Consider the following 20,232-nt stretch of genomic DNA (forward strand, 5'->3'; position numbering starts at 1 on the left):
TATATTTTTTTTCAAATTTTTAAATTATATATTTTTTATTTCTTTTTTTTTTTTTCCTTTAAATATAGAATATAGTATGCTTTAAGAAGTATATAATTAAACATGTTAAAACATTGATCACAAAACTTCATTATCCTCTTCATTATAACATCGTACAACTACTATATTCTTTCTGAATAATAAAAACCGTGTTTGACTGGGACACGTGGAAAACTACTGGTTGCTAGTCGACCAACAGACACTTTAGCATTCGTATGTGTTTTATCGTGAAAATTTTCATAACAAGTTCTCATTATTACAGTGAAATGTAAATTATAAACCATTGAAAAGATTTCTCGTTAAAAGATCACTTGCATAAGAATTTGGTTGCAAAAATTTTTATTAAAATGACGTAACGCAGAGGACATAAAAATGGTTTGTTGACGTGATTTGTTGAAATATATTTTTCGCAATTTCATCTTTTTTTCGCTTCATCCACATTCATACTTTATATTATTTTTCTGTGAAATTGCTAATTTATTAGTGCGATGTGAAATTATAAAAATTATATTTAATAGTGTTTCGAAATCGAATGAAACTTCGATATTAATTAATTATAATAATAAATAATAAATTATAATAATAAATAAATATTTTCCAAGACAATCACACCTATTTAATAATCGCATATCTCATCAACGGTCACTGGACAAGATTCATGCAACGTACATGATCGATATGTCATTGCTCCAGAGGATCGATTCTGGTCGAGTTGCAAGCTAAATAAGTAAACGAGGTAAACGATAAGGAAATGGACAAAACATTAAATTTATCTTGAATGTTATAGACGATAATCGTTAAATCTGGATTGTTCCAAGATAGATTGAAAGGTTGATAAATAAAAAATATGTGTCCCGTTCTTTTGTTTTTTTTTTTATTGAAGAGAATTGTAATTCGAAAAACACGATTGATAAATATTTATAAAGCAAGTTTTATGTAAAGTATACGCTTAAATGTGAATCAGTTTGTTTAATTATTCAACTTGTAGATATTGAATTATTTTCTTTTTTCAGAGTTTGTTTCTTTTTTTTATAAAGGAATTTTTACATAATGATTTTTACACTGTGTGTAATGGTTTTTGCAGTTGAAACGATTAAGAATTATCGACTAATTTACAAGTGTTCGGTTTCTAAAAATAATTCGATCCGAAAGGGGAATTACCGAACAAGTTGTTGGCCTTGTTCAGTTTTATCAGCCGGAGTGACGAGTATTCAAGGATCACCGTTTTGTTTTCTTTAGCTATTAACATATTTATTTAATTATTTGATGAATTAAGTAAGGGGATTCACTAGATTTAAAAGAGGAAAGCAAATTAATAATAAAATAAATAGATATAAAGAGCATCAAATTGATGAAATATGTTCGGCAGATTGAATAAGATGAAACATTCATATACAGAGAGAAATATATTACGATCTTCAAAAACATCCTTTATAAATTTTTCTTCTGAATTTTTCAATCGACGATTAACGAATCGATCATATTTTCATTATTTATATTACATAAATTAACCTATACAAATTTTCTTCTCATTTATCATCTAAATATATCTTTTCAACTTAAAATCGATCTTCTGAAACTTCCTCTAATTATAATCTAATTACGACCTATATCATAATTATTGTCTTAGCGAAGAAAAAAAAAAAAAGAAAGAAAAAAATAATGTTCCACTTCCTCGTTATTTTTTTCCAATAACATCTAGCGAATGTCCAGTCTGGATGACCCGGTGAATTCTATGGAAACGTGTTCACAGGTGGCGTCGCGACGCCCTGAATCGACTTCATTCGCGACTCTTCCTCGTATCGCGCACGTTCTCTTTTCTAACTCTGCCGCGATTCAATTCACTGTTTCGTATCACTGTGAAGCTTTTCCTTGTGTTGCGCCATGCCGCGAATATATAATCTCGACATGACAATTCTATGAAGTCGATCAGGTAATTCCTCGATTCATCGGTGAATGATCGACAAAAATAAAGATGATAATGCATGATGCACACATTTGTTCGCGATTTTGTTTACAGTTAGATGATATCTTTGCACACATTGTCGTTTTGATCTATGCACTTTTACTTTGTATTCCATTCTTTTTTTTTTTTTTATTCCTTTTTTTAAATTAAAATTCTTATACGTTGAGAAGTATAATAGTTGAAATGTATTTTTCAGGATAATTATTTGATTACTCATTTCAGTATGGCTTCACTTTGTTTTATGACTAACTTAACACGTTGAGACGAGAGATTTCCTTGTATTTTATTTTAATAAATAATAACGAATGATACAAAAGTATGACTCGTGTTTGAAAGATTAATCTTCTAAGTTCTTAGATAAATCTTCTAAGTCTGGATTTATTATTAAAGTGAAATGTCCAAAGAATGAAATATTGCAAGAATTATCATTTTTAAAAAATATTAAAATGATGTTTCTTTGAATTGATTTACATAAACGTAATGTATCATCCACATGTACTATTTAGCAAAATATACGAAACATATCTTTTGTATTCTTGCGAATTTTGTAATGCAAATGAAACATGCAATTTGCGTTACGATAACGTTACATTAGATATTTGTGTTACATTTGATTTCACACGCGACCAATGAAGTAGTAGTAGTTGTAACAGGAAAAACGAAATTGGAAACGAAATTACTTTGACATATTATTTTTTATGCAAGTAATATTCTTTTTTGGAAATAATTTTATAAGCAATAGTTAAAAATTGAATGTAAAAAGAATTATAAATGCTGCAACATCTTTAAACTTTGTCACAAATTTTCATCTTTTATTTGTTGATAATATGTTGTTAAAAATACTTTTTTTTCTTTGTTAATTGATGAGAGATAAAATATTGAAAAAAATATATTGAAATAATAAATTTTAATATAATAAATTGTGAAAAAATAATAATATTTTGATAATTTTAAAAAATTGTGTTATTGAAAATCTTTGTTTTTGCATTTTGTATACAATTTCCTATTCTTTATTAAATATTATATCTTATTAATCGTGATCATAGAATAAACATATCTATATTTATTAAAGATAAAAAGAATACAAATTTTACAAATTTTTCTCAACTTCAATTTATGTATGACTTTCATCATATGAATCAAGAACTTTTATCTTTGGAATTTTAAAGAAAAGTAAAGAAGAATTTCTATTTTTTTAAATATTATTCTATATAAAAATTAGAATATATTATTAAATAAAAATGCGTATATATAAAATATATAAAATTAAGAAAAAATTGTTATAAATTCTTTAAAATATCGATAATAATCCATATATAAAAATAATATTTGCAATTTATTCATGAATCTTAAAATTGTTCATTGATAATTTTATCTTGTTAATGCATTATGGAAAATTTTTATAAACGAATCGTATCGTGTCTAATAATCTGTGATTCGATATGCTTGGTCACACAGAGTTTCGATTGGATAAGCTTGATGGAGAATCAATAGTGAGCATTTCAAGAATTGATTCATGGTCACGTATTAATGGGTAGATTATTACTTTCTAGATAAAAGGTTTCAAAATTTAATTATTTTCCACAAACATACGCACAATCATTAATTTATGAAATTGTTAAAATTTTATTTAACAAATTTTTCATTTTCCATTTTCATGAATTCCAACAAATTCAATATTTTCAACAAAAATTCCATTCAAGTTTTAACATTTAATTGTTTTTCTTTAATTTAAAACAATTAAATTAATTTATAACAATTAAAATTTAATTTAATTTTTGTAAATTTTTAAAAACCATTTACATTAATATTAATTTAATTTTCAGATACAAATGAATGCAACAATATTAAAGTCTTGGCTACTACGAGGAGAATTTGAGAAATTGGAACATGTTGTCCTAGAAGGACGTGGAGCACGATTGTTGGGTGAAGTTTCCCCAGATCTTAGAACTAGAGTCTTCCTAAAAGGACTCCCAAATTATTTGGTATGGCGTATATTTTTTTTCTAATTAATTTAATAAAAATTTAATTTTTATGAAGTCATCTAATTTTTATATATCGTTTCTTTCTTTTCACAGACAAAAATATCTCACATGCATGATGCAGTTTCACGTGGATCTTTGATAGAAGCGCAAAAACTTATATTCGAAGAGCCTAAAAAGAAATTGGCCATTGCCAAAGATCCAGCTGGTACTCCTTTGCTGCACAAAGCAGTATATCACGATCATCAAGATATCGTTGAGTGGCTTGTGCAAAATTATCCTATTACCATTCAACAGAAAGACAGAGTAATTTTTATTATAAATTTCTATGAATTTTCAATTTCTGTTTGACTTTTTTTATTGCATGTCTTTTAAAATTTTTCAATATCTTTTTATCATAATTTCATATACAGTTTGAAATATTTTTTTTTTATTAATATTTTACAATTTTTAAATAATTTTCAATTTAAAAGATGTTTTATTTGTCAATGATTCAAGTAAATTCAAAGCATCGTAATATTTTTCTCTTATCATATCTAAAAATTATGTACTCAAGTATCTATCTCTTCTTTTTTCTTTCTATTTATCACATTTTTAATTCACATTTGTGTACAAATCGTAAAATAATATACTATAAAAAAGAAAAAGATAAGAGATGAGATCTAATTTATTTCACCTAATTTTTATTCTCAACAGAGATTATAATAATTCTCACATTAAAATTATCTTCTCCACTTTATATTTACATTATACCCTATATAAATAAGAAATAAACAGAGATACATTAGATAATTATTTTTAATAAGCATCATCAATTATTCTCGCAACATTTACAACATTTGCTTTATCGATCGTTAAAACGTGAATCTCGATGAATGAATTAAGTTAATTTGCTTATCCATTTATTGCAAGATCGTTCTCAAGGCTGTCGTGACGATGGTGTTTACGCTTCATCCGAGATATCCAAACGGTGAATAATCGAAAAGGCAGTTTTTCGTAAGGACGGTCGTCTTTTCTGGATCGCGTGACACGGCTAATGGCAAAGTGTAAACCACCTGTTCTTCCCTGCAGCCATCCGGCTTCGCGTCCAGGCGCACGCAGCGCCTTGAATATGCCAACCGCTAGCTTCTCACCCTTTTTATCCACCCCTTTGATCTCGATTCAACCTTTATTACTCGCCGTTTAACCGTCGCCGACTTCGCGTTTTACTCCGCCGTTCCCCTGGGATATTAATTCCACTATAATGTCGCGTTTTTTATCATCGACAATTGTCTCTCGGTGAAATTATTTCGAACAAAACGTTTATGAATTGAACAATAAGTTAAGTAAATATTAAATTTGAATTTATTCTATTCTCGCGTCTGATCAATATGGTCAACTTAATTATAAGCTGTCGATAATTTAAAAAACATGAATGTGGAATAAGAATTTTCTATGATTCTTTTCTTAATTTCAATAGTAGTTTGGGAAATTATAAATTTTATAATTTTTATAAACATTATAGTTTAAGTTTCTTCGAGTAGAAATTTATTAATAATTAAGTTTCATAGATGAAATGGCGTCTCAAAAAATATGATCAAATTAATATGTTGTTTGTTATAGATAGATTTCAAATTGAAATTGAAATTGAAATTTTGCTTGATTTTGATTTCTAGGAAGGGAGAACAGCATTGCATTACTGTGCCAATTGCAAGGATCCTGAAGCAATTTGGGATGTTCTCATAGAAAACGATTGTGACGCGAGTATCATCGACAAAAGGGGTAATCCTGCGGCTTATTATTTGGAGCATAGCTCGGAAATTGAGCTACCGGAAGTGGAGAACATGTCGCGCCGGAAGACCAACTCTGGCAAAGAATGTGAGCGATTTCGATTATTTTTATGCTTTTTAGAATTCATATTGATTTCATACTGATAAAGTAAGTAAAGAAAAAAAATATTTTCAAAGACATACACAGACAAAAATCTTTAATAAGTTTATTTTATCGAACAACAACAATTAAAATAGATCACTGACAACCTTGCAAAACTTCACTTCGTTCATTTCCCACTTTTAATGGTTATACATTCCTTGACTTATACCCTATGGATTCTTCTCGGTAATGACTCGAAAGAATCAATAAAACTTAAATTTATAAAGCAAGGAAAACTGTTTCGATCGATAGGATGAGACACATTCTCATAATTGTTAATCGATTGACCAACGAATTATTTAGGAATCTTCAAAAGTTTACTAAATGCGTCGAAAATTATTAAGATGCGAATTTCTAATTCTATTCTTCTTATATTCATTCGGTAATAATTCTGTTCCATGTTCACGAGTGAAATTCTAGTAAGACGTTATATAAAGGAAAATTACAAGCTATCGCGTGTTGTAAATATATTTCCTTTGAGAATCGACAAGCGAGGTATTTCCTGAAAAATTTTTATTCCTCCATTAGATTTTGAATGGTAAATTGTTCGAGGAAAATGCGATAAATGATTGGACAAAGTTGAAATTGAATTTTCTTGGTAAAAAAAGCAATCAATTTTATAAAAATTTTATAATTTTCGAATGATTCAATGCTTGCGACGAAATAACTTCATTGAACTTGTCGCACGGAATCGTGAATAACCCAACTCGTTGTATTATTAAGGCTAACGATATAAGATTATAATTAAATCGATAGATCTTGGTAGATAGACGTTCACCTATTACAAACGAATAATTTATTCTACGTGATAACTCGTATGAATTCAACTTTACAATGAGTGTAATACGTACAACGTATACTGACATTTCTGCCAACATTGATTGATCTATTTATTAAGGAAACAGGGAATACTGCAAACGTGTCAGTGAGTGACGAGGTCCGTGCACTCGGTTAACTTATCAAAAATTTATTAATTCACCGATAGAACACGCAATCTAAGTCGATTAAAAGACAAAGCATGCGCGTATGTAATTTTAATTAAATCGAATTATTTACATTTCAAATTTTTCCCTCTAAATTAAATTGATTATTTATAATTTCTTATAATATTGTTTAAATAATTTTTATCTTCTATCCTATTTTACGATTAATTTTACGAATTATTGATTATTATTATCGAAGCAAATATATTTTCATGAAATTTTATTATTAATTTTTTCTTTCTGTTTTGTTTTATTTTTTTTTTTTTTTTTNTTTTTTTTTTTTTCTCAGAAACAATTGAGCACTCGATAATTAACCATATGACTCGAGTCATAAGTGCTTTTAACACGTAAAAAAGACATTGCGCGATTATTGACGCGCAATTTTTCGTTAAAAATGTCAACACAAGATATCTCGTTTAATTTCCCCAGCGTCGTTATTAAAGTTAAAGTTACGCAAAAAAATAAATGATTCATTGATAGTATTGTATGTCGTAAAGATATCTATTTAATTGCAACACATTTTACAATTTCAATTTTTTTTATTAATTCTGATCAAGAGAAGAAACAAAGAGATATATATAATAAATTATCGATTAATAATTGATATTAAGAGAGAAAAGTTACAAATCTCATAAGTTTTTGATTCCAAGTTTCAATAAGGAAACAATGTTGAACATGAAATCGATGTTTGCTGCTAAAAGAAATCCCCGAGTATCTAAAATATTTATCACGTTTCCTCAACACGCGATGTACACTTTACAAATCTTGTCACTTATAAATGTTTAATGAAGTCATATCTCAAATAGGAAAAGGTCATATCATTAAAACTCATACTTTGGTACTTATTTTCCTTTCATACTTATTTTTAAGTGACATTTTTAAGTCACCTTTTGTTTTCGAAATTTAATATTCCAGTTTATTTGAAAATGCCACTCATGCACTTTCAATGAAATTTTTATACTTGAAACATGTTGAATTAAATTATCGATCAAACATTATTCTTTAATGAATTAAACAATACAATAAATAATAAAAATATAAAATACACAGAATGTGTCATCTGATTACCATTATAAATTGTAAATTTATATTAAAAAGACATAAAATATTTTTATTATCGATTTTCCTTCGAAAGAGGACAATTTAAATGAAAAATTTTTCAATTTAAATCAAATTTGAGAATTTTTCGATCAATTTTGAAAATCACTTTATTATATTTTCGAGCAAAATATTACTCCAAACATTATTCCTTAGGCTTAGACTTCAAGCCTTCGAATATAAGAATATGGATTCACAATCGAGACATAGGAAAACTGCAGCAGGTTTTGTGGGAGGGTCATGGGAACAAATTACGTATGGAGACCAGCAACAACACTCGAGTGAAGAGATTTTTAGAAGCTGTACCGTTCATTATGGTTTGTCCAATATTTCTTCTTTATCGATTCTTTATCCATTTTTAAAAATATTTCTCATTAATATAAAATATCTGTGTTACAGGGGACCGTGAAAGATGTTCACACATTCGTAATAAATAACGATTTAGAGGAGCTCGAGAATAAAATAGAGGCCACGTCCCCAATCGTTCTTTACGGCAAAGATGGCAACGGTTTGAACGTCTTGCATAAGGTACGAACGTAACAATTTTATTACTTTAAATTTATTAATTCTTTTTCTTTTAAATGTTACGATAAATATTTGATATGATTCGATAATCAACAGGCTTGTGGCTTGGGGTACACGGAAATCGCAAGAAATATCCTCGCGAAATGCCCTTCCGTTGTGGAAGCTCAGGAGAATGATGGAAAGACTCCATTGCATTACGCGGCTGCAGCCAAGGATGATGGAACTTTGTATAATTTGTTAGTCGAATACGGAGCTGATGAAAGTAAACTAGATAACGTGAGTACTCCATGCGTGAATTTTTCGATAATTTATAAAAATATGATTAAACGTTTCATTTTTATTACGAAATTACGAAATTTATTGGTGAAATTTTGTAACCAGAGATTAAAGGCGCCAGCATTTTACAAAAATCGACCATCGGACATAGACCAATCACTGTTAAACGTGATACCGGAAGCGCCTCGAGTTGCAGGGACGTCGTATCCTAAACATTGGGACTGGAGGATTTTGGACGCGGAGGAATTTATACTTAGAGGAATGAAGAAGGTTAACAGCGCGGATATCGATAGTGCATTTGGCAGCGCGGAATCAGCACCGAAAAATCTCAGCAGATCCATGGAACAGGTAGTTTTAATATAATTGTTAATAATTTCTTTCAATGGCGAAATTTACTTTACTCGAAAATTTCTTGAATTAATTTTCTAAAAAAAAAAAAAAAAAAAAAAGAACAGAAAACATTCAGATTGAACAAAGACTGAACAAAGAATTCTTAAAGAATCAGATGTTTCGATCATTTTATTGAGCAGATAAAAAACGTCGAGGAAGATCAAAAAGACGAAGAGGAAAACGCGGAAGACGCGGAGGATGCAAAGAACGAGGAAAACGCGGAATCTGCTGAAAATCCGGAGGATACCAAAAACGAAGAAAATGATGCGGAAGATGCGGAAAACGGGGAAGATGTGGAAAACGCGGAGAAGATGGAAGAAACGGAAGAGGCTGAGGTGGCGGAGAATCCAGAGCCGGAAACCGCGGAAGAGGATAACGAGGAACAGGGAGCAAAGGTCGAAGAAACGGAAGAGAAGTCGTCGGATGACGACGTGGTGACAGGTGCAGAGATGCAAGAAACGGAGGAGAATCCAAAGAATCCGGAGAACGAGGATGAGGAGGAGAGAGCGGAGGAACCGGAAGGTGAGGATAAAACCGAAGAGGATAAAGAGGAAGCAGAGGAATCGCAGAAAGAGGAAGAGGGGAACGAACAGGAGGAGGAGAATAAGACGGAGCAAGAAGAAAGAAAAGAGCCCAGTACTGGTGATTCTGGTGTCGATGATCCCGGAAACGAGGAAGACCAGGTACAGTCATCATAAATAGTCATCATAACACTAGACGAGTCGAATTTTTACGAATTTCTTAGCACAAAACAGAAATTACATCATCAACCTTGTATCGTTGAGCGAGAAGTAAGATATGAAATAAGTAATATTATAATTTAAACGAACTTCAACTTCAAATAGTTAATTATATAAGTGAAAGATTATTAAAGATTAAAAAAATATAATTGACTCTTTTGATTGTTTGTTCATGTTTAGTCAGCCAGCTTGTAGATATAACGAGGAATATACATTTGCGATTGTAGATGACAGGATATAATTAGAGTATATCATGTATATTGAAAATAAGAAATGATCGATATGGAGATTATTATATGTTCTTTGTCACGCACAAATATATAATAATAAATAAATGACTGAACAAGGAACTTCTCTTATAACTTATGCACAGACCCATAAATTTATTTTTTTGTTTTTTTATTTAATTTTATTTGACATAGTAAAAGATATACAAATTGTTTTCCATTTTTTTAAATATCTAATCTTTTTAACAAATTTATGAAATATATATTCATAAAATATATATTTTATAAAATATTCTTTCTACTTTAAAAAAAATTAAATATCTTTTTTATTTCAATAAAATTGTTGTCACGCCATTATTCACTGTTTACGAGATACTATCTTATCTTATTTAAATATAAAAGTACTCCCAATAGAATTTTATTTTTCTATCCTATCTAACATCACTTTTTTTATATATTACTTTTCCATTCTACAAATACAAACCACATTAAAATTTCCATTCTATAAAATATAAGAAACCAAAACCTATCTTCAAAATAATTAATATGATTCACGTAACAAATCAAAAAAACGAATCGAAACAATTTTATTGCTCCACATTAATACTATTCCAAAATAAACTTGTGTGAAAAATATGAATGCCAAAGAAACAACTAGTTTCGATCGCATTTCACACTAAAGCGTGCACACGCACGACGAAACGCAAAGTAGGCGAGAATTATCGATTTACCGTATTTAGATTGTCACGTGAGATTAATATTTTGCTGTATCGATCGTCGGGTTATGACGTTCGTGCGCATGGTTTTGCACTTGGAAATGATCAGCAGGTGATCGTCGGCGAACACGAGGAGCTTCCGGAAGCAGACTTGAACGAGGGCACGATGACGGCCGATCCCGAAATCGAGAAGCTGCTGGAGACCGGCAACATGGAGCAATTAGCCGCGCTGGTGCTCAATGGCGAAGGTAGAAGATTGGTTGGTAGGCATTCAGGGAATACCGAGCTGCAGACGTTCATCGATCGTGTCCCTTCTTACATGGTAATATAAAAAAAAATATTGCTCGCCTCGTTTCGTTTCTATAAACATATATATCTTATTAGAAGCAAGAATGATTCGATACAAACCGGTTTTTTAACTTGTCCATCCATGAGATAGCTTGTAGATGTAGACTGTTTATGACTTGTGGTTGTGGTTTCTGTATGGTTGGTGTAATAAATTTTGCATTACATAAATTTATCGAAGATTAATGAAGTAAATAATCGATTTTTCGCCTCAAATAACAAGTGATAGAGTATCGTCTATCAATAGGGGAAAATTCATGCTGTGCACATGGCAGCGCGAGAAGGGAACCTGAGGGATCTACAAAGCGCCTTAGATCGTCGCAAATTTGCAGTTGCAAGAGATGAATCATCGCCACGTGGGGCAACGCCTCTTCACGTTGCAGTGATATTTGGAAACACTACTATTATTAGGTAAATTAAAAACAAATAATACATCTACGTTTCATCAATATAAATGCCATATTAATTTTCGTTACGTGTATTTTCAATTTTTCTTATCAATTACATTAACATTTATGAAATGGAACAATTTGATTGGAATAATTTTTCATAACAAGAGAGACAATGAAACGATAATGAAATTATATTGAAAAATTGTATCGTAACGTTTCACAGAAGATTAAAAGCGCAAGAATAAAATGAATTGTCTTCTTCGTTCATCGTGGATTATCGATTTCTTTATTCGACTTGTTTAATCTTTTATGTTTTCATTAGATATCTAGCAGGCAGGTTTCCAGAAACTACTCATGCAATCGATCTCGATGGCCGAACACCTTTGCACTATGCAGCTACTCTAGCGGACAACGGCCATTATTATAACCTTCTACTTCACCTGGGTGCCAATCCTTTAGTTCAAGACAACGTGAGTGCAATCTTAATAATGATGATCCATTGTTTCCAATAGAAATCGGCATGATTTACGAAAAATTATATTCTCTATGATATAATACTCTCTCATTCGTTTCGTTGATGTCGATATATTTTTCTCTTTATCATTATTGTTCGCATAGTTCGGACAAAAAGCGGATTATTACAAACAAGACCAGTCCGAATTCTCTCACAAATCACTCCTCCGCGATTTCGGAGCTAATGAGAAGTTGGCCGACGAGATATTGACGGATAAAGGTATTTCATTCGAACGAGGGCACTTACGAGCACCATCGATCACTCCTAATGAATCTGTACTACGATAGTTTAAGGCACTATACGTACTTTCTTTTGAATATAGAAAATCTAAACTACAAACGTCTCATTATCCAATAGTACGATCACTGATTTATTTAGTTATGTTTCAATCACCTTGCTTTCTCATACGTGTTACCATCGTCTCAAATCAATCACGAATAATTAATGATCACAAATTTATATAATTTTCTATAATATATAATAATTGAAATTATTTGTCCTACAAGCAATCACAATTTAATAAGAAACTAAATGCTAAATCCAAAAGGTTCTAAAATTTTCCAAGATCCTCTAAAATCAACTAAATCAATATCAAATTAATTGGCATAAAACCATTGCTGTTAACGATCCATCCTGTTAAAAAATTTCCTCATTGATTTATCTCCGCGGCTGTTTCCACCCGGACGTCCTCGCTCTCAATGGCCGAAAAACGAAGTTTCTGGAGGCGACGTCTATTCCTCGCGCCGAGACTTAAACGAACCGGAGACCCTAGCTACCCTGGAGAGATGTTTCCGTCTTCTGATCGGCGCGAGACACGGTACGACACCAAAATCGGCTGGGAACTCCGGTACATTGATCGGTCGTTGCCTGAAACGGCCTACATTCGATCGTATCAAGCACCGTGTGACACGCATGGACCACAATCTCTTTGATGTGATCTGGCCTGCTTTTAAGAAATACGATAACTCGAATTACAACAGCAACGCGAGCAGCGCTTATTCCGTGATCAGCAACATCACGGACGAGGACGAGTCGTTGTCCGTGGTCGCGCCGGATTACGAGAGTTACATCGTGTTCGCCGAGTTCTTCGACCCTTTAATCAGAGACCTGCATTGCGTGACAGCCAGCGGTGATCTGCCCGATCACCCTCTGCCGAGATTCTTCTACGAGGACGAAGAGGGCGAGGAGAGTCACGATACACTGGACGAAGTGACCGTGTCCTCGATCAATGCGTACGATCTCGATCCTCTGGCCAAATACGTTCAAGCCGGTGTGATAGAGTGTTGTAGAAATCTGGAGAATTATACTCTTCCGTTGACGCTGACGGTGAACCAGCTCGAGGAGGTGGAACAAGAGATCACCAACCGACTGATGAGCCAAGAGATCTCGACGATGATAGCCGAGGGTAGCAGCGAGGACGAGGCCGGATCTTACTTCACCCTCAACGAGATCCTGGACCAGCCGAGTCCTATTAGAGCCCAGCTGGCTGCAGCTGGTCTACTTTTGCCGATCACCGACTTCGAGGTTATCCACGACGATAAACGTCTCCACGGGAAGCATTGGCCTTACGGTCGAGGTGTGTACGTGGCTTCTGCCGGCGACCTGGCTATTTGGGTTAATGTTCAGGATCATCTGAGGATCGTTTCTCGGACAAGTGACACAAGGCCTGGCTTGATCGGCCACGCCTACGCGAGAGTGGCGAAATTGATGATGGTGTTCGATTCGAAATTGAAATTCAAGAGGGACAAGAAGCTGGGCTTCCTAAGTGCACGTCCCTACGCAATTGGCAATACTCTTAGATTTAACGTGATAATCAAATTCCCCGAATTGTCGAAGGAATTTGATCATTTGAAGCATCTGTGCGTCGTTCGAGGGCTAAGTATACGGGAGACGGCGAAAAGGGACACGGTACGAATCGGTAATCAACAGTCGTTGAGCATCACCGAATTGCAGACCCTTCAAGATTTCTCGAGGGCCGTGCTCAATGTTCTAGCGTTGGAGAAGGAATTGTCGATAAACAGTTCGTTGAAAATTGCCACCTTGATCGCGGGACTTTTTCGTAAACGAAACAGCGTCAAACAGCGTTTTCAGAATTGAAGAGAGGGAGGAAAATCGATAAACGAAAGTCTTTATTTTTCATCAACTCTTTATAATTATTATATTTGTATCTTCTTCTCCTTCTTCTCTTTCTTCTTTTTTTTTTTTTTTTTTTTTTTCATAAAATAACGGAACAATACGCTTATACATGGAATCCTTCTGTGATAATTCACGAGCCAACACGTTTGACTGTCTTATTATCTCCCATCAGACTGAGACAATATATATATATATATATATATATATAGGGGAGATATGTATGTTGAGAATGAAAGAGACAAGAGAGACGTTGGAAAGATGTGTGTGAACGTTATTCTATTTCTCGTGCGACGAATATGAATATGATACTTAAATGATTAACTACTAGAGGAACAACTGGATTATTCATTAGGTTAGTAGAACGAACAGTTATTGGTACATGAACAGTACGCTTTGACATGTTGTCGCACGACACCATGCTTACGTGAAAATGTGTATAAATGTACCTGAAACGGAAATTTACAGGGATATTCGTTACATATAAAATGTTCTAGAAGATTGGAAGAATAAAAATAGAAAATGGCGGGAATTTAAGAGCTTCTTTATGTGTCATGCACGAGTTCGATGTTCACACGAAACAGAAATGGCGTAGCACATGTCTTTCCAACTCGATGTACTCAATTTTAAGATAAATTGTATATTTTGTATAATGGCTATTGTACGTAAATGATTATACATAAACGAAATCCCTCACCTCTCACTTTTATCAAATGTGATTTTTTTTTTTTTTTTTTATTGTTAAATTCTCGCAATTTTGTGTAAACGTGCTTTTACATATTTCAATTTTATATTTATACGCTGTAAAATTTGTTTGCGATTTATATTCGTGCAACACGAATTTCAGAGTGGAGTGATGCACCTTGTGCTCGTGATGCACTTTTTGTTTGTGGAAGATTTGCATTTTTATCGTTTTTGAAAAACGAAGAATAATTAAGATGTCATAAACGTAAACTGCACTTGTATCGATATAAGTGGAAACAGTAGAAATAATCGTTACATAAAATAAGTGCAATAGGTAATTTCTAAGTATTTTATGCATTCGTTTGATAATAATAAAAATTCGTATTTCAGACGACAAAGTGGACATATCGATATTTAGAGAAGAAGAGGGTCGCTACTTAGCATCGTGTAAGACGATTTTAAATGAACGATTGAACAAAAATTTCATTAATTTGTGTAAAAGTGAATTAAAAATATAAAATTTCTATAGCACTCGGTGATCCATTGATCAGAGGTCTGACAGAAGTTGCCAATAATCGTCCAAAAGATCCAGTTACTTATCTGGCTACTTATTTGTACAATTTTGCCAATAAAAGCAATAGCAGCCCGCAGGAACAGGTAAACAAAATTTTAAATATAATTTTGAAACAATAAATATGAATACGCGTATATATCTTTAGGAATCTAATGTATTGATCATTCCTGATCGTCCCGAAGAAAACATAGAGAATATCGAAAATGAGAATGGAGATGAGGATGCTGGTTATCCGCAAAGTCCGAGTTCCGATGTACCAGAATCAGCTTTTAGCAATCCTAATAGAGTATGATTTTAATTAGTAACTAGTATATAATATTAAAGATATCAATACATAATTAATGAAATGAATTCAGGATGAGCATGGACAAAGCGTTATTCATTTCGCTGCCATTAGATCTTATCCAAAGGACGGTTTGTTCCACCTACTTCAAGAAAGTCAAGTTAACGTTGGTTTCAGAGACGAATTGTACAGGACGGCTAGAGATGTAGCTGAATTGGCAAATATTAGAGAAAATATCGACGAAATTGATCGTTACGTGGCTTATTTAGCAGCAAGAGGTTAGCAAGATTTAATTTTATAGAAAATACTATATAAATAAATTCAAAAAATTTTTTTTAATATAAATCATAAAAAAAAAAAAAAGAAAAGAAAAGAAATTCGAATCAAAAGGATTATGTGACAAATGTTATTTAACTTGTAATATTTGTATAGGTGAAACAGAAAAATTAGTAGAATTATTATTAGAAGGATACGATCATATTTTGGATGTAGAAGATGAAGGTGTGAATATTGTAGACATTGCTGAGGAACGAGGACGAGAAGCAACCGTACAATTTTTACAATCTATTCCAAATTATGTGGTAAAATAAAAAAGTTTATTATATTTTTAAGAAATATCGAAGATTAATATATCTAAGAAATATTATTTTTTCATAGACACAACGTGAAGAAGTACATCATGAAATCAGAACAGGCAATGTATCAAAAGTGAAGGAATTATTAAATAAAAATAACGGTGGAGGAAAACTATTGGCGATGGGAAAGAATTCAATGAGTAGATGCGCCCTTCACATTGCAGTACTTCGTGAAAATATAGAACTGGTCCAATACATTGCGAGAACGTATCCAGAAACTTTACGTATCGGTGACAATGTAAAAATTAATTTAATAAATCATTTATTTTCGATTCAGTTGTAAAAAAAAAAAAAAAAAAAAAAGAAAAAAAAAGATATAAGATTTTTAACACTCCATTTCAGTTGGAAAGAACAGCTTTACATTATGCAATGGGTTTACTAACTGTTGAAGAATTAAGTAATATTCTTATCAAAGCGGGTGCAAAACGTATAGTGAAGGATTTAGTAAGAAATTTTTATATTCTAACAAGTAGCTAACAATTCAATAATAATAATCTATAATATTTTGAAATTTTAGAAATCACGGCAACCTTCCTATTATTTCATGAACAAATCAGACATAGAGAGACTTCAAGAAGAAGAAAATATGATCAAATAGATCCATTGGACGATGCTAATACCGTGTAATTCTTCATTTACACTTTTAAATATTTATGTGTATGAAATATGACATACATTGAGAAAGAATAAAGTGTACATTCAGCAGGAGATAAAATAATTACATGTGCCACTTTCTACGTCCTCTTGTGTACTGGAATTATCCTATTTGATCAATCTTTGATATCCTTTTTCTCAAGGTATGTCTAATGTAACGAATGAATAGAAGCACTCTTCTGATCCCGTGTAAAAATTATGATTATATAATGAATCTAGGTCATGTAATATACATTACAGTATTAATAATACAAATAATAAAAATATTCAGTTTTTCCGTATACATTTCTTTTAATTATCATCACGCAAATTCTCCTTATTTTGCTTCCATATTTTTTCTTTTTTTCTTTTTTTTTTATTTTTTTTACTATCTACAAATCTTCGAGTAGATAAAAATGAAGGCAAAGGAGATAATTTTCTCCTTCGTTGTCTTAATGCATCTAAATATTGGTCGAAGAACGCTGTTCGCGATTAGCTTCAGATATATATGTTAATATTCATTGTTAATATTCATCATAGAAGACGAACGTGAAAATGTGTATGTATCAAAGAATATTTGCTAGAAAATATAATTATTTTTTATCAGAATATCTACTATGCCGTAATGCGTATAATATCATTCCAATTGTACGGTATATCCTGCACAAGGATATCCTACGAACGTACACGAATCTGCGATCCAAAGTAAGTATAATGATATTCTTTGTTTCGTCCATTACTTCTCTATAATTCTATTTTACTTCGAGGCAATAGAAGTATTTAACCATATGATCATTCTTCAAATCATACAAATTTCCCAAGTTCCAATTATACGACGATTTTAATCACTGAAAAGATGTTGCATTTCTCTTACTGCTAATCTTCAGCTGACTCTGTGTTTTTCTACCAACATTGAATGCATCTTCCTCGACGTCCTCGGTGTCGTCGATGATTCGCTGCCATGGCGTAGGATTCACGTATGCTGGTTTAGCTTTTTGATGAGCTAATAGTAAGTGGAAATTTATAATCTCAAGTAAATTTTTATCGTTAAATTATACTTTTTTATATAAGAAAATAAAACAACTAACGTAAAAGTCCTTGCGTGGCAGGCTTCGGTTTATTCTTCGCCATCTTGCGCCAATTTTCATAAGCTTTCGTGCTCTCCTCTAATCTCTTTTTCCTCTCTTCTTCGAGTTGTTTTCGTTTCATTTCCTCTTTCTTTTGACGTGCTACAGATGAATATCAGAGATAAGAGGAATTATCGATAAAATAATGGAAATTAATTGAAAAATATTTCTTTACCTTTTTCTTCTTCCTTCTTTTTACGTGCCCATTGACGAAGATATAGAGTTTTCACAACAGCAGCTTTATCCTCAACCTCTTTTAGTTGTTTTTGTAACGTCAATTCTTTCTCAATAACAGCTTTCTTCTTCTCCTCTTCTTTTTTCTTCTTCTCGGACCATTTTAAGAAATTTTCTTTCTCTCGGAATTCTCTTTCTTCCTTTTCACGAGCCAGTTTTTCCGCCTCTATTTGCTTCTGTCTCTGAGCCTGTTCTTCCTCCTCCTTTTTTCGCCGCGCCATTTCTTGCTTTCTTCGTATCCACTCGCTGTAAGTGATTTTCTTGGCAAGATACGATTCGTTCGATTTTTTCTCCGATATTCTGATACTGGATACCGATGAGGTAGAAACTTGTACGATCCTATGTCCATTAAATGTGTATCTACATGACGAGAAACGATATTTTGTTGGTCTCAAAATTTGATATATTATTCTTCAACATTGTTAAATATCGAGTGAAACTTCTAAAAAATCCCATAGAAAAAAATAATTAAAGGAAATAATTGAAATACATCAATATTCGTTTAATTGATGAGATTATTAAAATACCTTTGCACTTCCGATTCGACTTGCCGAAGTTCGTACTTATCGTCCGCTTCATCAGGAATCCTACATCGTCTCTCGATTCGATTTAAAGGTGTATATGAAGTCACAGACTTGGAACGAGCGATATCGGACTGTAAGGATGCGGATGTGGTCGGTGAATTTAAGGAATAACAACGATACGTTTCTTGAGCTGAACCTTGATCACCGGCATGATTCATAAACGAAGTGGCCAAACCATTGTTAATAGACAGCGTGGACATCATATCGTTCATTTCCGCGGAATCACCGCAATTAGGTACGTGCCGTCCATCGTTTTTCGAATTGACTCTCACTTGAATTTCAACTTCGTGTTCTACATCCTCGTTATTTAAGGTCTCTGCATAAATTGCCGGATTGATGAATCGAACTTCGGTACCAGATCTGGAACTAGTAGGAATTGCACCACAGCGAATCATCCCGTTGCTTCGAGAGGTTTTTCCTTGGCCATCATTAGGCATGAAATTTTTCGAACGATCGGAATTTATCATACATACACCGTTTATAGTCTCGGCATTTTTTACGGCGTGTATCTCATTAACAACATCATCATCTTTCTTCCAATCATACCAGTTGTCAATGTCGCTTTCAAACATCGTCAAGTGACCTTAAATCCTGATCAGGCAATATGCGATGAAGGTTACAACAGACAAAAGTATATCGAAATTTAACAACTCGTCACATATCGTTGGCTTCCGGTGGTGTCTTACGATTAATCCTTAGGAGTCCCAATGGAACTCACGTACGCATATTCGTCCATGTTCCGCGCGCGATGTTGTACTTTTCGTTTATACAAACAATGACGAATCCCCTGTTAGCGACTGTATACTTCAACGTGAAATTTACCATAAATTAATACAAAATATGTTCGTGGGGTATCGCGTTACGATTTCGAGTTTGACGGAGGTGCCACCTCAAGAGGAACACCTTCCATTAAGCGATTCCTGATGACACTAATTGAGATTCGTTAGTGTCTTGATTGATACCGTAGATTATTCTAGTAATCGACCAACAAGAAAAACAGATCACACTCGATGCTTTTCGATATATTATGTACGGATTTAATTACATCTATATTTAATTTCATTTGCTTTCAAATAAAAATGATAATGATAATTAAAAAATTTAGAAAAGAAAACATAATAAAATAAAATTTTTTTTTTTCATATTTGTTAATTTTATGTTTTAACTTACTTTCAAAAATAATTCAGAAGTTAGAAACAAAGTGCGAAAGCTGAATTATTTTTTGAAGGTAATGATACACA

General features: G+C 32.4%; 2 protein-coding genes across 11 annotated transcripts; one reads left to right on the top strand and one right to left on the bottom strand.

Annotated features, from left to right (window-relative positions):
- Positions 1 to 123: 123 nt before the first annotated feature.
- On the top strand, positions 124 to 17,070 carry LOC122712158. 9 transcript variants are annotated; one of them, XM_043931561.1, is made up of 21 exons: positions 124 to 1,972; positions 3,832 to 3,990; positions 4,084 to 4,293; positions 5,643 to 5,844; positions 8,136 to 8,296; positions 8,379 to 8,507; positions 8,601 to 8,780; positions 8,886 to 9,128; positions 9,311 to 9,853; positions 10,963 to 11,175; positions 11,446 to 11,609; positions 11,913 to 12,060; positions 12,209 to 12,323; positions 15,312 to 15,368; positions 15,451 to 15,578; positions 15,641 to 15,781; positions 15,852 to 16,056; positions 16,211 to 16,359; positions 16,436 to 16,651; positions 16,756 to 16,857; positions 16,931 to 17,070. In XM_043931561.1, exons 2-21 carry the CDS (start codon positions 3,838 to 3,840, stop codon positions 17,009 to 17,011), a joined length of 3,540 nt encoding a protein of 1,179 aa, XP_043787496.1. In that variant the 5' UTR covers positions 124 to 1,972; positions 3,832 to 3,837; the 3' UTR covers positions 17,012 to 17,070. The 9 variants fall into 9 exon arrangements, with proteins under 9 accessions (XP_043787496.1, XP_043787494.1, XP_043787495.1 ...); XM_043931559.1 differs by having other exon boundaries at positions 124 to 414; XM_043931560.1 differs by having other exon boundaries at positions 124 to 414; positions 10,966 to 11,175.
- LOC122712159 (inner centromere protein) lies at positions 11,035 to 20,112 on the bottom strand. 2 transcript variants are annotated; one of them, XM_043931569.1, is made up of 6 exons: positions 18,935 to 20,112; positions 18,349 to 18,767; positions 18,135 to 18,275; positions 17,921 to 18,049; positions 11,262 to 11,332; positions 11,035 to 11,164 (listed from the first exon to the last, which is right to left on the bottom strand). In XM_043931569.1, the coding sequence occupies exons 1-6, from the start codon at positions 19,561 to 19,563 to the stop codon at positions 11,150 to 11,152; spliced, it is 1,404 nt and encodes a 467-aa protein (XP_043787504.1). In that variant the 5' UTR covers positions 19,564 to 20,112; the 3' UTR covers positions 11,035 to 11,149. The 2 variants fall into 2 exon arrangements, with proteins under 2 accessions (XP_043787504.1, XP_043787505.1); XM_043931570.1 differs by lacking the exons at positions 11,035 to 11,164; positions 11,262 to 11,332 and having other exon boundaries at positions 16,854 to 18,049.
- Between the last annotated feature and the right edge of the window lie 120 nt (positions 20,113 to 20,232).

This window comes from Apis laboriosa, unplaced genomic scaffold (assembly GCF_014066325.1).
Source record: "Apis laboriosa isolate Shangri-la unplaced genomic scaffold, ASM1406632v1 scaffold19_cov150, whole genome shotgun sequence".
NCBI lineage: Eukaryota > Metazoa > Arthropoda > Insecta > Hymenoptera > Apidae > Apis > Apis laboriosa.

Coding starts and splice junctions, on each gene's coding strand:
- LOC122712158 (XM_043931559.1), top strand. Junction 9,854..10,962: donor CCGGAAACGAGGAAGACCAG/GTACAGTCATCA, acceptor GGAAATGATCAG/CAGGTGATCGTCGGCGAACA. Junction 12,061..12,208: donor ATCCTTTAGTTCAAGACAAC/GTGAGTGCAATC, acceptor TTGTTCGCATAG/TTCGGACAAAAAGCGGATTA.
- LOC122712159 (XM_043931569.1), bottom strand. CDS start 19,563: ATGTTTGAAAGCGACATTGACAACTGGTATGATTGGAAGAAAGATGAT. Junction 18,276..18,348: donor AAAGAAGGAAGAAGAAAAAG/GTAAAGAAATAT, acceptor ATTCATCTGTAG/CACGTCAAAAGAAAGAGGAA. Junction 18,050..18,134: donor TGCCACGCAAGGACTTTTAC/GTTAGTTGTTTT, acceptor ACTTACTATTAG/CTCATCAAAAAGCTAAACCA.